Source organism: Nycticebus coucang, chromosome 22 (genome assembly GCF_027406575.1).
Source record: "Nycticebus coucang isolate mNycCou1 chromosome 22, mNycCou1.pri, whole genome shotgun sequence".
Taxonomy (NCBI): domain Eukaryota; kingdom Metazoa; phylum Chordata; class Mammalia; order Primates; family Lorisidae; genus Nycticebus; species Nycticebus coucang.
Genome location: NC_069801.1, coordinates 60,734,080 through 60,757,633, shown reverse-complemented (window position 1 = coordinate 60,757,633; position 23,554 = coordinate 60,734,080). Strand labels below are relative to the sequence as shown.

The 23,554-nt window shown below is 37.6% G+C and overlaps 1 protein-coding gene across 4 annotated transcripts in view; it reads right to left on the bottom strand.

Moving 5' to 3' along the window:
- The window catches only part of EFCAB7 (EF-hand calcium binding domain 7), a 47,434-nt gene that overhangs the window by 2,867 nt on the left and 21,013 nt on the right, over window positions 1-23,554 (bottom strand). For all 4 annotated transcript variants that reach the window (XM_053576420.1, XM_053576421.1, XM_053576419.1 and 1 more), the window contains 5 exons: window positions 20,336-20,445; window positions 17,089-17,246; window positions 15,514-15,647; window positions 9,149-9,297; window positions 917-1,126 (listed from right to left, as the gene is read on the bottom strand). In XM_053576420.1, coding sequence (XP_053432395.1) covers window positions 917-1,126; window positions 9,149-9,297; window positions 15,514-15,647; window positions 17,089-17,246; window positions 20,336-20,445 — 761 coding nt within the window. The remainder of the gene's footprint in view (window positions 1-916; window positions 1,127-9,148; window positions 9,298-15,513; window positions 15,648-17,088; window positions 17,247-20,335; window positions 20,446-23,554) is intronic.

Sequence of the window (23,554 nt, the reverse complement as noted above, 5' to 3'; positions counted from 1 at the left end):
TCCCTGAAAGCAGAAACCAAGTTTTATGCTTTCTGGTGACTCCTATTTTAAATAAAAGAGTTAGTTATATAATATATTCTCAGACTGACTAAAAACTCAGCCAAACATTCAATATTTTAAGAAAATTATGGCAGGCATAAAAATAATATAAGTCTTGCCTAGGAACTAAGAGAAATAAGGCAAGAATACTAAACACCCAGCCATCAGGTACAAGGTGTTGTGAAAATTTATAATTTCTAAAGAACTGGCTGCTTCTGATGTTAAGAATTTATGAATGTGTTCTCTTGATCTGTAATAACAAGAGGAACAGGAAAGACGGCTAAAGCTAGAAATAATTAGCTTGATAAAAGTACATTCTAAGTAGCAGAATGCATTTGCTTAAATAACATGATGATAATCAATAGGGTCTTTGATTGCATGGTTAGTATAAAAAAATGAGTGAAAGGCTCAGTGCCCTAGCTCAGTGAGTAGGGCGCCAGCCACATATACTGAGGCTGGCAATTTTGAACCCGGCCTGAGCGCCAGCTAACTAACAATGGCAGCTGCAACCAAAAAAAAAAAAAAAAAAAATAGCTGGGTGTTGCAGGCACCTGTAGTCCCAGCTACTTGGGAGGCTGAGGCAAGAGAATCGCTTAAGCCCAAGAGTTGGAGGTTGCTGTGAGCTATAACACCATGACACTCTACTTAGGGTGGCATAGTGAGATTCTGTCTCAAAACAAACAAACAACAACAACAAAACTAAGTGAAAATTTTTTGTTTATAATATTTCTTTAAAACTTGCTGTCTATTATAAAAATAACTATGTATATATGAAGACTTTTAGTAATGAACTAAATAAAATACAGAGTAAGAAAGGAGATGTAACATGTTAGTAAACTTCATAACAAAATAAGGAAAATCCGCTCATAATTAATACCTTGTTTTCAATAACTGAAGTTATCCAGGTTTCACAATTATAAGTATGTACAATTATATTTTCATAGCCATCCATTAATTTGGCATCACCTTTGTTAAGAACCGATTTACAAATGGCCTTCTCAAGTTGCCCACTGCAGGGCTCCAAATGAACAGGTTTAATTCTTGGCTTGCATTTTTCTGCATAGATATTGATGACAAATGGACATGCCTGGTATGGAAGAAAAAGCAAATCTTGTTTTAGCCTTTTGATAGAATTTAAAATAAAATATCTTATTATTAGTATGTTTATCCTATGATTTAAGGAGATACAGTAAACATTCCAGCCTATCCTTCTGATAAACTTTCAGTAGAAAATTTTAGTGCTATGAATTATGTAATAAAAATGCATGAAATTCAGGCAGCGCCTGTGGCTCAAAGGAGTAGGGCATCGGCCCCATATGCTAGAGGTGGCAGGTTCAAACCCAGCCCCGGCCAAAAGCTGCAAAAAAAAAATGCATGAAATTCTTACTTTTTTGGTAGCCTATAAATCAGCATGTTCATAGAAGAAGGAAAGAAACTGTAACTTCTGGCAAATCAGTAACACGGTTCTTCCTTTAAGCCATGATACCATCCATCCATTTGATTCAGTACTAATAAATATCATGTCATTTAATTTCTTTTTCTAAGTTTGAGGCTACAGAAAGAATTCAAAAAAGGCTCTAAAGAAATTATGTTTACAACTGAAACCTAATGTAAGGACATAGAGCACTGATTAAATTTAGAAAAATAAATTTACAGTTTAAACTTAGTCTAAAAACACTTTTAAAATCTAAGATCCAAAAACAGTTTCTGCATTTGGAATTGAATTTTCCTAATGTTTTCCTTTAGTCTTTGCAATACCCCACAACATGATGCATGCAATAGCATTTCCCGCCCCATCCAACCCAGTCTCTTGCTTTCTCTGCACAGTTGCTCCAGCTACTCTGATCTACAAATCCTACAGCACATGAAGCCGTTTGCCTGAAGTGTTCTTTCCACTTGGAAGCGTCTCCTCATATCTTTTCAGACGGGCACCTCTTCCTCCTCCTTTAAGCTAAAGGTTAAGTGCTACCTTTGCAGAAAGATCTGCCCTGGCCTACCTTCCCCACCATTCCTCCACTGCCTGCCTGCCTGTCTGTCTGTCTGTCTGTCTGTCTGTCTGTCTATCTATCTATCTATCTATCTATCTATCTATCTATCTATCTATCTATCTATCTATCTATCTATCTAATTTTTGGAGACAGAGTCTCATTTTATAACCCTTGGTAGAGGACCATGGCATCATAGCTCACAGCAACCTGAAACTCTGGCTCAAGTGATCCTCCTGCCTTAACTTCTCGAGTAACTGGGACTAAAGGCACCTGCCACAACACCTGGCTGTTCTTAGAGACAGGGTCTCACTCTTGCTCAGGCTGGTCTCAAACTCCTGAGCTCAGGTGATGTGACATGCCTCAGTCTTCCAGAGTGTTGGGATTACAGGCATGAGCCACCATGCCCAGCCCATTGTCTTTCTCTACTACACCTCAGGCTTGTTCTTTTCAGAACACCTTTGAAATGATTTTATTTATTTTCCCATTTAATTAATCATCCTTCTTTATAGGAAATAAATTCCATAAAGGCAGGAATTTTAACTTTTAAATTCATTATTATATCCTCAGTGCCTCTTACTTACAGACTTATCACACAGTAAATATCCAATAAGTATGTGTTGAATAAATTCACAGACACTGATACACTGATGGTCATGTTTGGGATGGGAGTGTGGTAAAAGATAAAAACTCTGAAGTTAATTTAGCAGAATATCAAGAGAAACCACATGCGGTAGTATAGGCCTTCCTAACAAAGACCTTTTAAAATGTGTTACTTCTAATGACTATTCAAATATTTATACCCTTTGGTTGAGTTAAACTCATAACCAATGCTTTAAAAATGGCAAAACATTACCAGAATCTATTCCATACTTGCTTTAGCCCAGGAGTTGAAAGCTACAATGAGCTATGATCATACCACTACCCACCAGCCTAGGTGACAGAGTGAGACCTTATCTCAAAGGAAAAATATAAATAAATAAAAATAAAGGAGGAAAGAAAAGAAGGAAAACTAGACATGAGAATTTTCCTTATCAATGTTTAGTAAAAGAGCAACTATTAACTTGTGGTGATAGAGGTGAAATGCCCTTGTAGCAAGACAAGAAAGAAGTTATGTCGCTCTTTGACAGAGGATCTGCTTTGATAGATTGATATAGGGAAGGCATAATCTATTAATTCTAAAACCTAAATTTATAATTTAATAAGAAAAAATAAACTAAAAACGACTGTGCCTGACTGTGAAAGAAAAAAAAGTAAAAGAAAAATTGAGAGTAAGTTGTAGTAATTTAATTATAAGTAAGTTGAAGACAAAATTAAGAACTTTGTCTTGGGTAGGGTGCCTGTGGCTCAAAGGGGTAAGGCACCAGCCCCATATACCAGAGGTGGCAGGTTCAAACCCAGTCCCGGCCAAAAACCGCAAAAAAAAAAAAACAAAAAAAAAAAACAACTTCGTCTTGGGTTAGTAAGAATACTCAAATATCTTATTTCCAACAATTCTTTCCCAAATCCTAACCTGTAGCTGAAAATTTGGTTATTCTTTGTGAAATAATACCTACCAATGTTATAGACAGGACTTACTTCCAGACAAGATTGGCTATAGTTCCTATCATCAAATTATAACTCATTCGGACATTAGATTACTTTTGTTATATATGATTTGACAAATTATCAAAGAAATAGCCCTGGTTCCTGAATCCCAGTGGGCAAAAGATTTCAGAGACATATTCAAACCAACTAGAACAGAGTTTATAAAATTAGAGCTTGATTCTTCCTAGATTGTCATAAACCTTTCTGTTGTTCCCCCCCCAAAACATGAAAATATTAGTTAATATACCCCAAGTGACATAAGACACATCCAGGAACCCTCATCACCTATACCTTAATTTAATAAGCAGATAACCTCCTTGCCACAGAGTAATTATAACATAAACATCAATTAAATCAGTCAGCAAAAACATCTTTAGATTTTGTATGAATCACTGAAATAAAATGGTACCAAATTTTTACATCAATTATGAATTGTTAGTTTTTCTTTCTTGTATTACATCTGCCAGCGTTAACAGTCTGAATACAACTCTATGTCCCTTACTAAACAAAGAGAAACTCCTCATTGTGATTCTATAAATCCATAAATACCCAATTGATATAAAAATTTGGGATGCTTTCTATTAGCAGTAGAGATTATACATGTGATAACATAGTTTCTTTCTATATGGGATCTCACTATGTTGCCTAGGCTGGTCTTGAACTCCTAGACTCAAAATTCCTCCTATCTCAGCCTCCTGAGTAACTGGGATTATAGGTATGTGCCATTATGTCTGGCTGAAGATGGTAACATATTTTGGATGATCTAATACCAAATATTAAATTGTTGATGAGTCTTTTTTTTTTCCTTGAGACAGAGTTTCATTATGTCACCCTTGGTAGAGTGCCATGGCGTCACAGCTCACAGCAACCTCAAACTCTTGGCTTAAGCAATTCTCTTGCCTCAGTCTCCCAAGTAGCTGGGACTACAGGTGCCCGCCACAATGCCTGACTATTTTTTGTTGTTGTTGTCATTGTCATTGTTGATTAGCTGGCCTGGGCTGGGTTCAAACCTGCCAGCTCAGTGCATGTGGCTGGCGCTGTAATCATTGTGCTACTGGCACTGAGCCTGTTGATGGGTCTTATACTGAAAAATAAAAATGGTTAATACTAGGCTTGAGAAGTAGTAAGTAGCCTAATATCTTTTGCGAAATCTATTTCCTTAGCAGAAGCCAAATTGTTCAAATGACTAAAATATGGCTATCTCTAAAGCACATCAAATTTCTAAAGTAAAAGAGTAAAATATATAAACATATAATCATAAAAAGGTAGCTATGTCTTTAAAAGTATTGACTTTAAATGCTATAGAAAAAAGGAAGTTTTTTTCACTTTCTCAGGTACACTTTAAAAATGAACAATAAAGACAGTAATTGATACTTAAATAACTACTAGCAGAAAAGATGTGACTCAAAGTAAAAAGGGTATTATAAAAGCTAGTATACTATACTCTAGATACTATACAAAAACTTCAAAAGCACTATAGAAACACTTTTGATATACTATAGAAATACTTTAACAGATCAGCCCTGTAAACAGCTCTGACTAAAGTCCCTGAATGGGACTTTAAATAAAACAGTAACAAAATAAAAAAAATCCTTTTTTACCCTGAACAAGAAGTTCAGGGAATGCCATTATAGATATACACCCTGCCAAATTCTCAAAAAACACTGGAAACAACTCTGTTGTAAGAACCATGAGGGTAAGATTTGATAAAAGCAGACTGACCACCTGACACATGGTAAAACCCTCCAAGAAACAACTCATTCCAATGCGGACAAATTAGCTTTAATAATCAACACTGGGGAAAACTTTTCTAGGAAATAAAGCGGAAATAAAGTGGTCAGTCTGTGCCTTATCTGTAATTAAATTAACCTGGACAAATCGTAAAAGTGGGTCATGAACTGAGACTATGCTTTTGAGATTGGGCGCGGTGGCTCATGCCTACAATCCTAGCACTCCAGGAGGCCGAGGTGAGTGGATTGCTTGCGCTCACGAGTTCAAGACCAGCCTGAGCAAAAGCGAAACCCCTGTCTCCACTAAAAACAGAAAAACTGAGGCAAGAGGATCACTTGAGCCCAAGTTTGAGGTTGCTGTGAGCTATGACGCCATAGTACTCTACCCAAGGTGTCAGCTTGAGATTCTGTCTCAATAAAATAAAATAAAATAAAATCCCCTTTGAGCATTTCCAAATTGATTTTATAAATTGTCTCTACAAAAAAAAAAACATTGCCTCTCTATCTGCAGTTTATGAATATGTACTACTAAAAATACTACATTTATTTTCAGAAATTACAACCATTTATGGCTGTCTAGGACATTCCAAATTATTGAACCTGTGATAAAGAAAACATATAATGGAAATAATTTTTCCTGACTTTGGATTACATAAGGCTTTGTTCCTTACTTAAAAACATTTTTTTTTTTTTTGAGACAGAGTGTCACTATGTCGCCCTGGGTAGAGTGCCTGTGGCTTCCCAGCTCACAGCAACCCCAAACTCTTGGGCTTAAGTGATTTTCTTGCCTCAGCCTCACAAGGAGCTGGGACTACAGGAGCCTGCCACAACGTCCGGCTATTTTTTTTGTTGTAGTTGTCATTATTGTTTAGCAGTCCTGGTTTGAACCCACCAGTCCCGGTGTATGAGGCCGGTGCCCTAACCACTGAGCTATGGGAGCCAAGTCTAAGAGAATTTTTTGTTTTTATCATTCCCAAACCTCTGCAAAAATGAATAGAGTTTTAACAGAGTTGGAAAAGTGCATCCTTTAGAGACCTTAAAATAAGGTTCCTCAATCTCCAGAAACAGGAGGTTCCATAGAATTAACTGCTAAACTAAGAGTCTTTGAACAAGCACATGACCATATGGAGTAGACAACTTCTTCCCAAGACCACTGGAACAAGATACCACTGTAGGTTATGTTCTTCTTTGTATACTTTTGGTTATTCATAGTTTTCCTCTTTACTGTATACTTCTGACTTGGTCTGGCATATTCTCATTAGTAATAATGACTTGCCTAAGTTGATACTTTAAAGAATATGTGCTCGAACAATAAGAAATAAAAAAAAAAAGCAAGACATACTATTTATCACAACACCCAGAAACAACATACCTACAGAGGCACTAAGAACAATTATATGTCCTGGGCAGCTCCTATACAGAAATCAGACTGCAAACCCAGGCTAATTACTCCATGTGTTTCCTTAGTAGGTAGGCCATTGCAAAGGTACGATATCCAGCACCCTCACTGAGCTTTATAACTCTTATGTGCACTGCAAAACAATAAACCCCTATGGAAAAAGACTCCTGAAGATAGAGATCCCATCCATTGGAGGTTATCAAAAAAGCTACTCCTTTATGTTAGTTGACAAAGTTATATAGTCTAAACTCTCAGGCATAACAAACCAGTTTAAATTGTTTAACCCAAGTAATTTAATTATATAATTTAGCCTTGGATTTTCTTTTGCCAACCAGGAAGGAGTCTTTTTTTTTTTTTTTTTGTAGAGACAGAGTCTCACTTTATGGCCCTCCGTAGAGTGCCGTGGCCTCACACAGCTCACAGCAACCTCCAACTCCTGGGCTTAAGCGATTCTCCTGCCTCAGCCTCCCATGGGGAAGGAGTCTTTACCAATGCTAGTACTTCAGGTTGTACCTGGATTAATACTACAAATAAAACAATCTATAAGTAATTAAAGGAGGAAACAATTAATATAAAAGGCTATATAAGGTAGACTCAGGGAATCCATGGGACTTGTTTTCTAGGCCATTCCTGGAAAATCTGGGATCACAATTCTGGAGTGCCTTCTAGTCAGTTCTTATAATACTTAAAATTATACTTGTTTTTATTAACTGAAAGACTTCATAAACTAAAAGCAGATTTACACAGATAAAACCAAATCAGAGAAAATTAAGAGCTGCTGAATCTTTGATGGTTTCTTACAGCTTTAGCTGAATAGAATCAAAAGAGGAAACAAGAATTAAAAAGGTCTCAGAAATTTTGGAAATAATGGATTATTCTGTTGTCATAGTAACACAAGCCATTAGAACTGGTTTTAAACTTGTTTTGTTGATCAAGAACAACTTTCACTTTTGTAAAGCAACCAATGTCAGCTCCTCTCTTTTGAAAGTCAGGAAATCAAAGGTGAATTCATATCAATAAATACATCACTAAGTGCCAGCCAATCACAGTCTCAACCAAGTGACTGTGCTTTCCCCAGATGCTATCAACTCATTTACACTTGTAAAAACCAGGCAATCCCTGAACTGCATGTTTCCCCCCAGCTCTATAAAATAAAACAAAGCATTTTTCTCGCAGCAGAAACGGTGCCTGACCAGCACAGCTCTGCTTTGTAATAAGCTACACATTTGGCTTTGCCTTTTTGTTTCAGTTATTGAGTGATAGTCTCATCATCCTCTGACACTTTCCAATGTATACTGTGTTTTTTTACCTTTTGAATTCTAAATGACATGAATATATTACCTATTCAATAAATAAATATGATTAGAATTAAATAAGATTTTATCACAAAAAGCCTTCTTGCCTATGTTTTTGAAGGCAAATAAAATCAGTAAATGTTGTAAAAAGTCTTAAAATGCTCTTAACTGATTTCTCTATTAGGCAAAAATGTGCAGCAGAATCAGTATTGTTCCTAGATTAGATGCTGATTTTATGCCCTGGTTAAAACATGAGATTCACTGGACACTAAGTTAAAGTAGGGTGTAAAAAGGTACTGTAACTACATTCACCTCATTACAAAAAATGGCCAAAAAAGAGAGAGAGAGAGAGAACTTCCAGAAAATAGGCTTATGAGGGATGATGAATGATGTCACAACTAGGAATTAAGCCAAAGTCTCAATGCACCTATCAGTTAAAATTTGTCAACACTAGTGTTGTCCTCTTAATTTGATTCAGATATTGTTTTTAATTTTATAAGTATAAACAAATATATCTAACATGTAGCCTGTAACTGAAACTCTTAAATTCTATATTATAAATCTAACACAAGAATAGAAAATTTAAGAAGGCCTAATTTTTATTACTTCTCTGGTTTATACAAGTCTTATTCAATTTCTATTACTATCACTATTACCATTCCCACACAGAGCCTTGTATGAGCCACTGTTCGAAATGTTTTACAAATTTTAATACAAGAAATATCTGTTATAGAAAGATTAGAATTCCAAATTCTCATGCAGACAGGTTTTCCATATTATAAGAGTATTTAATCTTATTAGGATAAAGAATTTCCCTATATAAATAAGAATTCAGACATTCAAGATACCTCTAAATATAAAGGATACACATTTTTATTACCAATTTTTGGTTTAATATTTTATGTTCAAACTCTTTGTCTCTGAATTATTTAAAGATTGGCAGTAACTAATTGTCGAGTAAGAACAGAAACTGTATAAACTAGCAGAATTCACTTACACAATAAAGTTCAAGGATCTGAGTACCTAATTCAAACGTCCTGTGTCAGGACAACGTTCCCGGGGTAAAGTATTACATACACTAAACCCACTGGCAGAACCTCAGGACTGCTTTACCTCTGTCAACTGCAGGGCTTTATTATAGCCCATCGAGTGCAGAGTCACCCACAGGTCGCGAGGGTCTCCTTCTCTGTCATTGGCTTCCATTAAATTCAACTCCATAAATCCTTGTCTGGTTAGTTCATTTTTCTTAGTATCGAAATTCTCTGTTAAAACAACAAAAAGTTTCTTACATAATTTAAAAAATGTCTATTACTTATTATTCACAAACGTTTACATTACTGGAGGACTTCTGCTTCTACGAGCAGTCTTCACCAGGAATGAGAATGGCTCAAAACACGCTTCAGAGCCACCCTGCTGGTTTCTCACAACTCAGCACAGGCAAATCACAGAACATGGTTTGGTTTTTCAGCAAATCCTGAAGTTATAAATTGTGCAAATATATTCTAAAATTAGAGGAAATTGTAATTTTTCTATGTGAATTCCAAACCGCCTGCTCACTTACAGTATATACTGATAACATATTTCAATAATTAAAATGCTTCACATGTATTTGCCACTTAAACCCAGCAGAAATTGGATGAAGTTGATATAACAACCCTCAAACTACCAGAGTTTCAAAAGGGGAGAGATGGATTATGCCAGATTTAAGGAGACTACTACATGGCTATTTCCTCTAAGTTTAAGCAAATTGTCCCTGAACTTGAAAGACCGTTAGATAATGGGGAACATTTTGGAGTCCATGAATCAACTACATTTTCCTAGGCAGGTCTAAGTGCCCATTTTAACAGTACTCATGAGCAAAACTAAGTTCACCTAGAAATATCCACACACGTATAATTTCTAAATTTATCTGTGACGTGGATAGTAAGTAGCCATTTCTTATGGATCACGTTTTGTTAACTGTCTTGCAAGAAGAAATTATATTCCAACTCCTAGAATCTGTAATATACTCAAGAGAAATGGGTATTCATATTTGAGATAGCATCTCTTTTGTATGTATTATCGTGAGAAAAGCAGCAGAAACATAATGGCCTAAAACTGATCAATAGTTCAAAAAAACTAAATCAAGACTGAATTTGATTATGGAGATAAATGATAGCCACAAAAATGGGAGGTTGGAATTACCATGTAATAAAGTGACATGAAAAACTAATATTTGATACACAATACAAAGAGAATATAAAAATATATGTAGATACTATACTGTAAGACTATCAATAACTAATCCACTTCTAAAACTTAAAATTCTTAATCCTTATCATGTTTTAAAACATTAACTGCTGACTCCAAGACTCACTCTGAAGCTACAGTGATCATGTGGTGTGGTGAGAGAACCGACTAGATCTCTGAAGCAGAGCAAAGTGCCCAGGACTAGATCTACACAAGTATTATTTAATCAACTATTTGACAAAAGACCAAAGGCAATTCAATGACGAAAACATCACCTGTTCAAAAAATGGTGCTGAAACAGTGGACATCCATATGCAAAAAAAAAAAAAAAAATTAAATCTTGGTATAGACCTTATACCTTACACGAAAATCAACTCAAAATGAGTCACAAACCCAAAGGTAAAACACAAAACTATAAAACTTCTAGACGATAATACAGGAGGAAATCTATGCAACCTTGGGTTGGTGATAGAATTTTAGATACAACACAAAAAGTATACAAAACCAAAAGCATGATCCATGAAGTAAAAATTGTGAAGTGAGACTTTATTAAAATTAAAAATTTCTGGTCAAAAACACTCTTAGAGAATGAAAAGACAACGCCACGTGTGGTGGATCACTCCTGGAATCCCAGCACTTTGAGAGGCTGAGGCAGAATGATTGCCTGAGGCCCAGAGTATAAGAGTACCCCACCTCTGCAAGAAAATAAGAAAAATTAGCCTAATGTAGTAGTGTCCAGTAGCGTCCTCCTCCCGTAGTCCCAGCTACACTGGAGGTTGAGCCATGAGGAATCACTTGAGCCCAGGAGTCTGATCCTGCCACTACACTATAGCCAGGGTAACAGAGTGAGACCTCATCTCTAAAAAGGCAAAATAAAATAAACAGAATGAAAAGAAAAGCCACAGACTAGGAGAAAGTACTTGCAAAAGTACATGTCGGATAAATGACTTGTATTCAAAATATATAAAGAATTTTAAAAACTCAACAATAAGAAAACAAACGTCCCAACTGAAAAATGGGCAAGGCCAGGTATCATGGCTCTTGCCAGTAATACAAGCAGTTTGAGAGACCAAAAGGATTGTTTGGGGCACGGAGTTCAAGACCAGCCTGGGCAACATTGCCAGACACCGTCTCTCTAAAAGAAAAATAATTAGCTGGGCATGGTAGCATTACCCTGTAGTCCAGCGGTTCTCAACCTGTGGGTCGTGACTCCTTTGAACTGTATTAAAGGTTCACAGCATTAGGAAGGTTGAGAACCACTGTGTCCCAGCTACTAGGGAGGCTGAGCTGGGAGGAACACTTGAGCCCAGAAGTTTGAGGCTTCAGTGAGCTAAGACCACACAAGTGTACTCCAGCTTGGGCAATAGGGCAAGACCTTATCTCAAAAAAAAAAAAAAAAGACCAGGTGTGGTGGCTCATACATGTAATTTGAGCACTTCGGGAGGCCAAGGCAGGTAGATTGCTTGAGCATTCAAGTTAGAGACCAATCTGAGCAAGAGTGAGGACCTCTCTACTAAAAATAGAAAAACTAGCTGTGTCTGGGCGCCCGTAGCTCAGTGGTTAGGGTGCTGGTTACATGCTCCGGGCCTAGTGGGTTCGACCCTGGCCTGCTAAACAAACAAACAAAAAAAAAGAGCCGGGCGTTGTGGCAGGCACCTGTAGTCCCAGCTACTAAGGAGGGTGAGACAAGAGGACTGCTCAAGCCCAAAGTTGGAAGTTGCTGTGAGCTATGAGGCCACAGTGCTCTACTTAGGGCAACAGAGTGAGACTCTTGTCTCAAAAAAAAGAAAGAAAGAAAGAAAGAAACTGGTGGCCTTGATTGCCTTCTAGAAGGTAACTGGGTGCTTGGAAACCATCGTGGAAAAGAGAAATCTTTGTGAACATATCAAAAAATAAGTGCAATTAAAAACATTTTTTTTAAAAATGGGCAAAAGATCTAACAGACACCACACCAGAGAAGATGTACAGATGGAAAATAAGCACATGAAAAAATGCTCAGCATCGTATGTCGTTTGGGAACTGCAAATTAAAACACAGTAAGTTACAACTGCATACTTACTAGAATGACTAATGTCCAAAGAACTAACAGTACCGAATGCTGATGAGAATGTGGTACAACAGGAATTCTCGTTTGTTGATGAAGGGACTGCAAAATGGTACTGCCACGTTGGAACACCGTTTGGTAGTTTTTTCAAAGCTAACTACAGTTTCACCATACAATTCAGCAATTACTAAAGGGAAAATTTACGTCTGTATAAAAATATGCACATGAATGTTTATAGCAGCTGTATTCATATTTGCCAAAAAATGGACCCCACCAAAATGTCCTTTACTAGGTGAATGCAAACACAAACGGTAGCATGTCAACAGAATGACATGTCATTCAGCAAGAAAGGAGAAATAAGCTATCAAGCCACACTAAGACCTGGAGAAACCTGACGTACAAATTGCTAAGTGAAAGAAGCCAGTCTGATTCCAGCTATATGACACTCTGGAAGAGGCAAAACTATAGAAACAGTTAATCAGTGGTTTGCAGGGATTTAGGGGGATAAATAGGTAGCTGAATAAGTAGAGCATGGGGGAATTTTAGGGCAGTGAAACTATTCATGATAACGTAATGGAGGGCACATGACATTATGTACTTGTCAAAACTCAGAACTGTACAAGAATGAGTCCTAATAATAAAGTATCAATATTCATTCATCCATTGTAACAGATGCACCATACTCATACAAGATACTAATAAGAGGGGAAACTTGGGAGCAAGGAGAGATAGATACATGGGGATCTCTATATATTTCTATTCAATTTTTCAATAAACCTAAAACTGTTCTAAAAATAGAATCTATTAATAAACAAAATAAAAATGTAAAGGTAATTTTAAATTTAAAAAACATTTATTAAAACAATCTTTTTTTTTCTTTTTTCTGAGACAGAATCTCATTATATTGTCCTCGGTAGAGTACCCTTGCGTTACAGCTCATAGCAACATCAAACTCTTGGGCTCAAGCGATTCTCTTGCCTTAGCCTTCCGAGTAGCTGGGACTACAGGCCCCCACCACAATGCCTGGCTATTTTTAGAGAGGGGGTCTCACTCTGGCTCAGGCTGGTCTCAAACCCATGAGCCCAAGCGATCCACCCGCCTTGGCCTGAGCCACCATGCCCAGCCTATTAAAACAATCTTATAGGGTGGTGCCTGTGGCTCAGTGAGTAGGGTGCTGGCCCCATATGCCAAGGGTGGCAGGTTCAAACCCAGCCCCGGCTTAACTGCAACAAAAAATAGCCAGGTGTTGTGGCGGGTGCCTGTGGTCCCAGCTGCTTGGGAGGCTGAGGGAAGAGAATCGCATAAGCCCAAGAGTTAGAGGTTGCTGTGAGCCGTGTGACGTCATGGCACTCTACCCGAGGATGGTACAGTGAGACTCTGTCTCTACAAAAAAAAATAAAAATAAAAATAAATAAAACAATCTTATAGATAATACACGTTCTTATTATCAGGGGGAGGAATAAGCAAAATTAATATTACATGTGATGAGAAAAGTAAGCATTTCAGAATCTTAAAAGCTCCTTTCTTTGCAGTACGGTTAGTGTTGGTGAAGGTACATGCCCCCCAAATCATTTTTCAGGTCAATAATTTTTGGAGACTTTTGATTGCATGGAGTTCAAGGTTGTGAAGAAGAACAATCTGGACTTGAAACCTAACTGTCAAACTACCTTGCTGTGTAAGGTGGTCAGATTACTTACTTTATTTGATTCTTTTTCTTTCTAAAGTGACAATAACGCAGAGCTGATGTGTGGAAATGCTTACATCAGTGCCTGGTATATGGTATGCTCTCAAAAATTACAAACTACCAACTGCCAATTTAATCAAGTTATTAAAGTAGAATATTAATTCTCAACAACTTTACCAGTAGAAAATCCTAATTATGATCTCCTTTTATGGAATGTGCCAACTACAGTGCCAACAAACAGAATTAAAAGATTATATCATTAAAGTTACAAAATGATTGTATCTTTCTATAGATAATACTGTTATGTGTATTATAAATCTTATTAAACAAAGTTTATTATAAATCATGTATTTCTGGCTACTAATTATTTTATTTTAATTTTCAGCTAAAAAAAGATACACTAAAAACATCCTTTATATTAATAATATTTCTCCCCTACCTGCTGTTTAGATAAGCTGACTCCCACCTGGCTCACTGACTTTGCCAGGCTTAGACCACTGAACAGCACATTACTCTCTCCTGACTACATTCTGACCTCCTCATACTTCCTGTCCTATGAGCAACGGTTGGCGATGGCTTGTTGGCTTAGCTCTTGGATCTTGCAGGTCTTGGCTTAAACACACAAGTCCTACCCTCTTCTCAGACTCCTCCTGAGTGACGACTAACTCTGGCCTCATTCTCAGTGATTTTCTTTGTCCATATTAGCATATTTGGCTTCAATCCTTCCATGGATGGACCTTTTTAATTCAACTCAAATACAAAAATTATTATGAATTCTTAACATGGGCCAGGCGCAGTGTCTCATGCTTGTAATCCTAGCACTCAGGGAGGCCGAGGCGGGTAGACTGCTTGAACTCAGGGGTTCAAGACCACCCTGAGCAAGAGTGAGAACCCGTCTCCACTAAAAATAGAATAACTGAGGCAAGAGGATCTCTTGAGTCCAAGAGTTTGAGGTTGCTGTGAGCTATGATAATGCCATGACACTCTACCTAGGGAGAAAGAGTGAGATTCTGTCTCAAAAAAAAAAAAAAAGAATTCTTAACATGCATAAACAACGTTGTGGAAACCTTAAATTTTAAGTAAAACTCTCCAGTGGTTCTCAACCTTCCTAATGCCAAGATGTATTCTCATTGTTAGAAAGGGGGCCCGCAGATTGAGAACCGCTGCTAGCCCATTAGCTCTTTGCTGCCCTCTCTTGGGCACAATTTGTGACTTGTGGCCACTTTTGGCCCAGTGAGTTCAAGAGTTCAGATAGTTTTTTATCTTCTAAGCCCCAAAGACCAAAGGCTAAAAACTGAAATTATGAGTAATTCATACTTTCTTTTAACTTGATGATTATACCAACTATTAGTTTAACGAAAATAAGTATTTACGTTTTTATGATCTATAAACAATGCTACTATTTTTAAATTGTCACTAAATGCTATAATATTCATGAAGAAAGAAAAAGTTTGGCTTCTTACTTCTTAGGTGTGAAAGGGACATGTGTGTGTGTGTTCTAAGATAAAGAACCGTGTTTACCTCTGCAGATAGCCCAAGCATCTTCATGACATTTCTCACCACTCGTTCTCAATTCAAAAAAATTATATTCTTCAAGGCTAAGAAGACCATTTCCATCTAAATCAATCACTTCAAATATATCTGATAAAGTAGACCTAAAATTATAAAAATAGCAAATTATTTCTCTCTAAGGCAATTAGACTAAGGAAGGTTTCTATAAGGATAACTTTCAAAAGGAAGTAATATCACGGCATTAAATAATTTCTATAAAGTCAATATATCCAAATACTGTTTGGCTCAGTCTGGTATTACAGGAAGTAAACAAGCTTCTAAAGTAACCACAGCATCTCAACATATAGAACTGAATGAACAGAGCAGCCTCCTCCTCCTGTTTCCCTTTCTCTAATCTTTCTTCTTCCTCTTTACCGACTAGTCTAAGGCAGGGAACAACTACCTAAGTTTTTTTTTGGCAGTTTATGGCCGGAGCTGGGTTTGAATCTGCCACCTCCAGCATATGGGGCCGGCACCCTACTCCTTTGAGCCACAGGCACTGCCCCCCCCACCCTTTTTTCTTTTGGGACAAAGCCTCAAGCTATCACCCTGGGTAGAGTACCATGGTATCACAGCTCACAGCAACCTCCAACTCCTGGGCTTAAGCGATTCTCTTGCCTCAGCCTCCCGAATAGCTGGGACTACAGGCGCCCGCCACAATGCCCAACTATTTTTTGGTCATAGTTGTCATTGTTTGGCAGGCCCAGGCCGGATACAAACCCGCCAGCTCTGGGGTATGTGGCTGGCACCTTAGCCACTTGAGCTACAAGTGCTGAGCCATACCTAACTTTTGCATTTCATATTTGGCAGTTACTTATATCAACTGTGCAACTAGCAGGATCTATTTCTAAAGGCAGTTAACTAGCAGGGGGAAAATCTGCTGGATGTGTGACTAAAGTTGATTTGCCAAACGTATGGCACATAAGTGAATGGCAATCCCAGACCCATGAATGGAAGATCATTTTCAGATGCCTAGAGAGTAAGCTGTTTGGTTTTGTTTTTGGTATATATTTATGGTATATAACATGATTTTTTAGATATATGTATACAATGTCCAGGGACTAAATCAAGCTAATTAACATATCTATTACCACATATACTTACTTTTTGTGGTGAGAACATTTAATATCTACTTTCTCAGTAATTTTTAGGTATATAATACATTGTCTTTACTATAATCACCATGTTGTATAATAGATCTCCTAAATTTATTCCTCCTATCTAACTGAAATCTTACATCTTTTGATCAATATTTCTCCTACCCAAGCCCCTTCCCCCCAGTAACCATCTTTCTACTCCTGTTCCTATGAGTTTGACTTCTTCACGTCCCACATGGAAGTAAGATCTTGTGGTACGGGTATTTGTCTTTTTGTGCCTGGCTTACTTCACTTAGCACAATGTCTTCCAGGTTCACCCATGTTGCCATAAGAATAACTGAGCTAGAATCTGAGGACGGTATGGGGGCTGGCCAAAGGAAAGGGGGGAGACAGGTTATTGATATACATCTAGTCTAGATGTAGACTAGACCCCCAAAACAAAACTTACCTAAATTCCTTTGTAAGAAATAATTCCCCTGTTTCATCTCTATCCACAAGTTGGGCTTCTTCTGTTACTGGTTTTACTTCTTTCCTCAGCCTACAGCCCGTTGTGGAAGGAATTAACCAGTAAATTCCAGGTCCTAGTTCACCAGTCCACCCAAATACCTTTTTGCAAAAGAATTATACAAACAACCATGAGATTTTCTTTTGAAAAAGAGGCATTAAAAATGAGGTTTTAACTTCAATTCTACTAAAGTTCTATCAGTCTTTTAGAGGATTCAAATTATTTTTGTTAATGGTAACCCATTACGAGACCACTAAATATATTAAACAAATGCCTAAAACTATAGGAGGTAAGAAATTATAGTAGAAACTCTTAAGTTGATCACCCAAGGGAATGTAACAAACTGGTCAACATACAGAGCTGATCAACATAAGGAACTGGGCAGCTGTACCACTATGTCCACGTGGTTCACGTTCAGTCTATGAAAACTAGGTCAATGTCGGGAAGTGGTCAGCTATGGAGGTTCTACTGCATCTATCTCCTTTTTAAAAAATTTCTGTTGCATATATCTTCTAAATCTTCCCTAATAATCTTCAAAAATTTGTGATACAAATATCTTCAATAGGAAGCAAAGAGATAAATTCTAGGATAATTTTTTTTATGTAAATCCCGACCTTCTTTAAAGAAAAGTTAATACTATTTCAGGTTTCAGTTTCCTAATTTAACTCAAATACATATGTATAAATTTGTAAACCAGAGTTCAATGACATAAAATAAAAATTAAATATATTTATAAAGGATTCACTGTAAACCATTTTTCTAAGAGTGCAATTACGTAGACAAAAGCACTGAAATTTTATTTATGTAACATGGACTATAAAACAAGATGCAAAATCCCAGATAAACCTGCCTTATATGAAATTCTGTTTCCTGTCAACTGTTGGATATTTACAATGAGTGCCAGGATATTTGTATAGGAAGGCATTTTATTCTCTTGTTGTAAAAGAAAGCAGAAGTTTCCTATAAAAAGTAAGAGTTGTCTTCATCAAATATTTTTAAATCTAAGCATTTTCTAGTTGTGTACAATAGCTATTTGCTCTCCTCTAAGGTATTATGTCCAAAATCCAGGTATATCTTAGGTTAGCCTGGAGGCTCATAGCAAATATGTTTGCTCATTTGAGTTCTGGATTTCATCTTAGTCAGCCTGACCAGTTAGAGACACCGAAGTAACCGAGTCCTACTGTGATACAAGAAGCAATCCAGTAAAACAGAGGGTCATTCTAAGACTATAAAGATTTACCACACCTATACTCTGGAAATCATAAGCTTTGAGATGAGCCATATGTAGAATGATATTCACAAGTGAAAAACAGATCTTGGAACTTGCTAAAATGAGTATTCCGTGATCCCACCTTATCTTCACATACAACCTTGCATCACCACTGTGGATGGCAAATGCAAAGGTTTTTGTGGGCGCAAAACTCTTCTTTTTTTTTTTTTTGGTTTTTGGCCGGGGCTGGGTTTGAACCCGCCACCTCCGGCATATGGGACCGGCGCCCTACTCCTTGAGCCACAGGCGCCACCCCGCAAAACTCTTCTTAAAAAAAAATTTGTGAAACTAAAATATGAATAAAAAGTCCTTTATCAATATAATATAGTACAGATGAACAGAAGCCTATATAGAAAAGACGTAAATAGAAACTCATTCAAACTTTATTACAGCCCTGCTTATGTACTAACTTTTTTACACATGCAATCTCATAACAAAGTAATTTTACCTAAAACAAAATGGAAAAAACTGTTGTTTTAGACAATGCTTTAACCTGAACTTAACTTTGTAGTCAGTTCAGAAGAAGAGTTTAGTCAAAACGTTAACTTAGGGGCAGCGCCTGTGGCTCAAAGGGGTAGGGTGCCGGCCCCATATGCTGGAGGTGGCGGGTTCAAACCCAGCCCCAGCCAAAAACTGCAAAAAAACAAAAACAAAAACGTTAACTTATGCCAATTTTATTTGTTTCTCATCTATAACTACTCTTGTCTGGTAGGAAGCCCACAATAAAGACTTTATGTAACATTCCATCAGGGAAATGTTTGTCTGTCACTGGGCCTACAGAAAGATTAAAAACAATATTGTGTAAGCCTTTGAATAGTATTATTTCTGTTGTTGTGTAGCAGATGTATTTTGTAGTCCTCATAAAATAAATAGCCACATTTATCTGTCTGCCTCACATATTTGGCCTCTGAGTAAATTTATAATTAGAGAAGATCAGAACAATGGGCAACATATAAAATATTTAAAAGTGTTTCTTCATATCGATCTATTTTTGAACTCATAATAAGAAGCCAGTCCTGAGGATAGCAATCTTAAGGTTTTTCTGTTTTGCCGTAGTAACATAAGTAAGACAAACATCTAGAACAACTTTTCCAAAGTCTTGAATTGCTTGTATGTAGGGAGAAAAAAATCTACTGGCATCAATCTTTTTTACTGAGTATACAAAAAGTTCACGTGTGTGGCATCAGGGCATTTAGAGAAAAGGAAAGTACAATGTCACACAACTTGTAAGTTACAAAGCCATAGCCAGGTGAGGTGGCTCATGCCTGCAATCCTAGCACTCTGGAGCTAAGGAGTTCAAGACCAGCCTGAGCAAGAGCGAGACCCTGTTTCTACTAAAAACAGAAAAACTAGCCAGGTGTTGTGGCAAGTGCCTATACTCCCAGCTACTCAGGAGGTTAAGTCAGGAAGATCATTTGAGCCCAAGAGTTTGAGGTTGCTGTGAGCTATGATGCCATGGCACTCTACCTAGGGCAACAGAATGAGACTTCGTCTCAAAAAAAAAGTTATAAAGCCAAGATTCAAGACTGCCAGTCAAACTTCAATTTTTTAAAGACAGGGTCTTACTATGCCGAGGCTGGAGTACAGGGGCTATTCACAGGCACAATCATAGCTCACCACAGCCTCAAATTTATGGGCTCAAATGATCCTCCTGCCTCAGCCTCCCAGACAGCTGGGACTTTAGGCATGCACTACCATACCTCGCTCCTGTCCTTGATTCTTAACAAATCTCAAAACACAACACATCTCTTTACAATTAATAAAACATATAATATTTATAGCACTTAAGTACAGAGTGCTAGGATTGCAGTACTTAAGTACTGTAGAAGGAACATAAAAGCTTTAAAAATATATAGAAAAATATTATTTTTCATTCATACTATATTTTTAAATTAAACATTAGAAAATAAATATGTATACTTCTCTATTTTGTAGTTCAGTAAAACACACGAGCTGTAGGTTTGTTTGACTCTCGTTTTCCTTAAGAATATATAAGGCAGTGTCAACTGATAACCAAGGGGACGGTTTTCCTATAAATAAAAAACCACAAACACCTTAAAATAAACAATCATTACTTACTCTTTCTGATCTAAACAAAGAAGTTAATGGTGTCTTTCCCCTTTTGATATTTTTTTTAGAAATATACATCCCATTTTATATGCAAACATCACAGCATTTGTAATAAGATACATAGCTATATACAGTGACCCCGTGAGAAACATTCTTTACATATTCACTTTCTATAAAATCCATAAATTAAAAAAACACCATAAATTTTCTTGAACTCATCAAGAGCTGAGGTTGCAGGACAACCCAGTAGCCTGAAATCCAAGGAAAACCATCTTTTTAGGGAGAGATGGGATGTAAGCACTGGGTCACCTGAGGTGGAACACAGGAGGAAGAGATACACATCTATATGCTGATAACCCCAGAATTTTTATCCCCAGCTAGATCTTTTCTCTGAATTTCAGATATATATAACCAACTTCACATTTAACATTTCTACCTGGATTTCTGTTTCTAAAACTGGACTCTCCCAATTCCTTTGAAAAAACTATCCATCTGCAGCCTTCTTTATCTCAGTTAATGGTAACTCTTTTCTTCCAGTTGCTCAGGTTGAAAATCTTGGAGTCATCTTGAACTCTTTTCTCATCTCACATATCAAAATGAATCCTTAGAGGCTGGGTGTGGTATCACACCTGTAACCCTAGCATTCTGGGAGGCTGAGGTGGGTGGACTGCCTGATCTCAGGAGTTTGAGACAAGCCTGAGGAAGAATGAGCCCCCATCTCTACTAAAAATAGAAAAACTATCCCAGCATTCTGGCAGGTACCTATAGTCTCAGCTATGTGGGAGGCTGAGGCAAGAGGATCACTTGAGCCCAAGAGTTTAAGGTTGTTGTGAGCTATGACACCACAGCATTCTACCGAGGCTTTTGACAAAGTTAGACTCTGTCTCCAAAAAAAAAAAAGAATCCTTAGGAAATTCTAGGGTTCTGCCTTTAAAGCACATACACCCCAGAATCTCTACTACCTCCTCTCCTGTCTACATCCTGGTTCAAACGCACTATTAATTCTCTCCTAGAATTCTGCAGTAACAGTAACACCCCAGTTGATTCCTTATTTTCTCCTGAGTATCCTTCAGCCTATTTTCAATATAGCAACCTGACTGCTCTTGTTAAAATGTTAACTCAGATCGTATCCTGCCTTCTACTCAAAATCCTCTAATGGAGTAAAGTTTGGAGAGTGGTGCTCCTTCCCTAACAGTAAGAAGTGAACGAAGTACAAAGCCATAAATTTCCTTGAACCCATCAGAGCTGAAGTCACAGGACAACTATGTGGCCTAAAATCCAAGGAGCGAGGGGATGTGAGCAAGGGCTTAGCTGGTGGGTCAGAGGAGAAAGAGAGCTCAGGTACCATACAAGTGGAAGAAGAAATATCTGAAGAAGTGCAGATAGAGAATTTTCTAAAAATGAAAGACAACAAGCCACAAATCCAAGAAGTCCAGAGAATAACTAAGCAGGAAAAATACCAGAAAACTCAAAAACAAAACCCCATATAACACCATCAACAACAAAAGCAAAAACTACCTAGACACACATTTAAACTGCTGAAATTCAATGATAAAGAGAAAAATCTTGACTGCATCTAGATGGGAAAAATCTTGTAAAAATGAGGGGAAAATCCTCATTTCTCTGCTTAAAAGCCTAAGTCCTAAATACGACCCCCAAACCCGTGTCTGATTTTTGTCCTTTTTCCCCGTGCCCTCCTCACTCACTGTGCCTCTGACCCTCTCCTCTCTGCTCCCAGTGCCAGCAGCACTCTCGCAACTCAAAGCTCTACCTGGAAGGTCTCATCACCCCCTTCACTCTTCACCCAGCACTCCCACCACCCTTCCACACACAAAGCTTGTTCCCTGCCTTCTGCGGAAGACAACACAAATGGCTGCCCCTCTCCGTAACCACAGCCCCTTGCAAGATGACCTTGCAGCTCTTCCTTCAAGAGATCACGCCTATTCCCTCACCCTAGGAATCTTGCCTGTCACTTGCTGTGAGTAACAGAATGTAACGGACGTAACATGGTGCCAGCTTTGGGCCCAGACCTCTGAAAGTGCTATTCTGCATCTGCTTTTCCCCCTCAGACCCAGGTCACATGACAGGAGCAAGTCCAGGCTAGCTAACTGGAGGGCTAGCCATCATGAGGCAGAGTCAAGTGGTCCCAGCTGAGACCCAGTACATAGGAAAGGACCCCACCAAGCTGAGCAAAGTCACCCACTAGCTAACCTGTAGCTGAACACAACTGTGTACACCAGCCATGTAGGGAAAAGCCAGGCCTGGCTCAGACTAAGACAATGAGGTAATCGACCTACTGAAATGGAGTGGTTAGTGTATGCTTCATTAAGATGGTACCATATGAACAAAGAATTTGAAAGAGGTGTATCAATTATTAACTGCTGCTGCAAAAAACTACCCCAAAATTCCATCACTGATCATGATGGAATTCCATCACTGATCATGATGGAATTTTGGGGTAGTTTTTTGCAGCAGCAGTTAATAATTGATACACCTCTTTCAAATTCTTTGTTCATATGGTACCATCTTAATGAAGCATACACTAACCACTCCATTTCAGTGGAAACCCAACATTCCCTGAGCACTCACAGTCCCTTTTTCTGTCCATGTTTTTCCCGTAACACTTATTCTCTAATACACCAGGTCATTTTTTAATAATTTTTATTATTTATTTCCCCCATTAAAATATAAGTTCATGAGGGCAGAGACAATGGACTTATTCACATTTTCATATATCCTAAACACCTAAGTTAAGGCTTAACATATAAGGCCCTCACTAAATCTTTAATAAATAAGTAAAAGAACCTTATTCATGAGAATATAGAGAATTAACAAATACACTAAATTTGCAGGGCTATCTTGATTCTCTTCTCTGAAAAGTTACTATTATAATTATCATTTAAAAGAAGTATTAACTATCAAGTATTGTAAGTACCCTACAAGATGTGCCATGAAAACTTTCTGATGTAGGAGGGAAAAAGAATGGAAGTGGAGGAGAATCCTCTCGTAAGAAAATGTTTATAGGTAAATATTATAAAAGAAAAATATTGATTTAGATCAACATTAAAG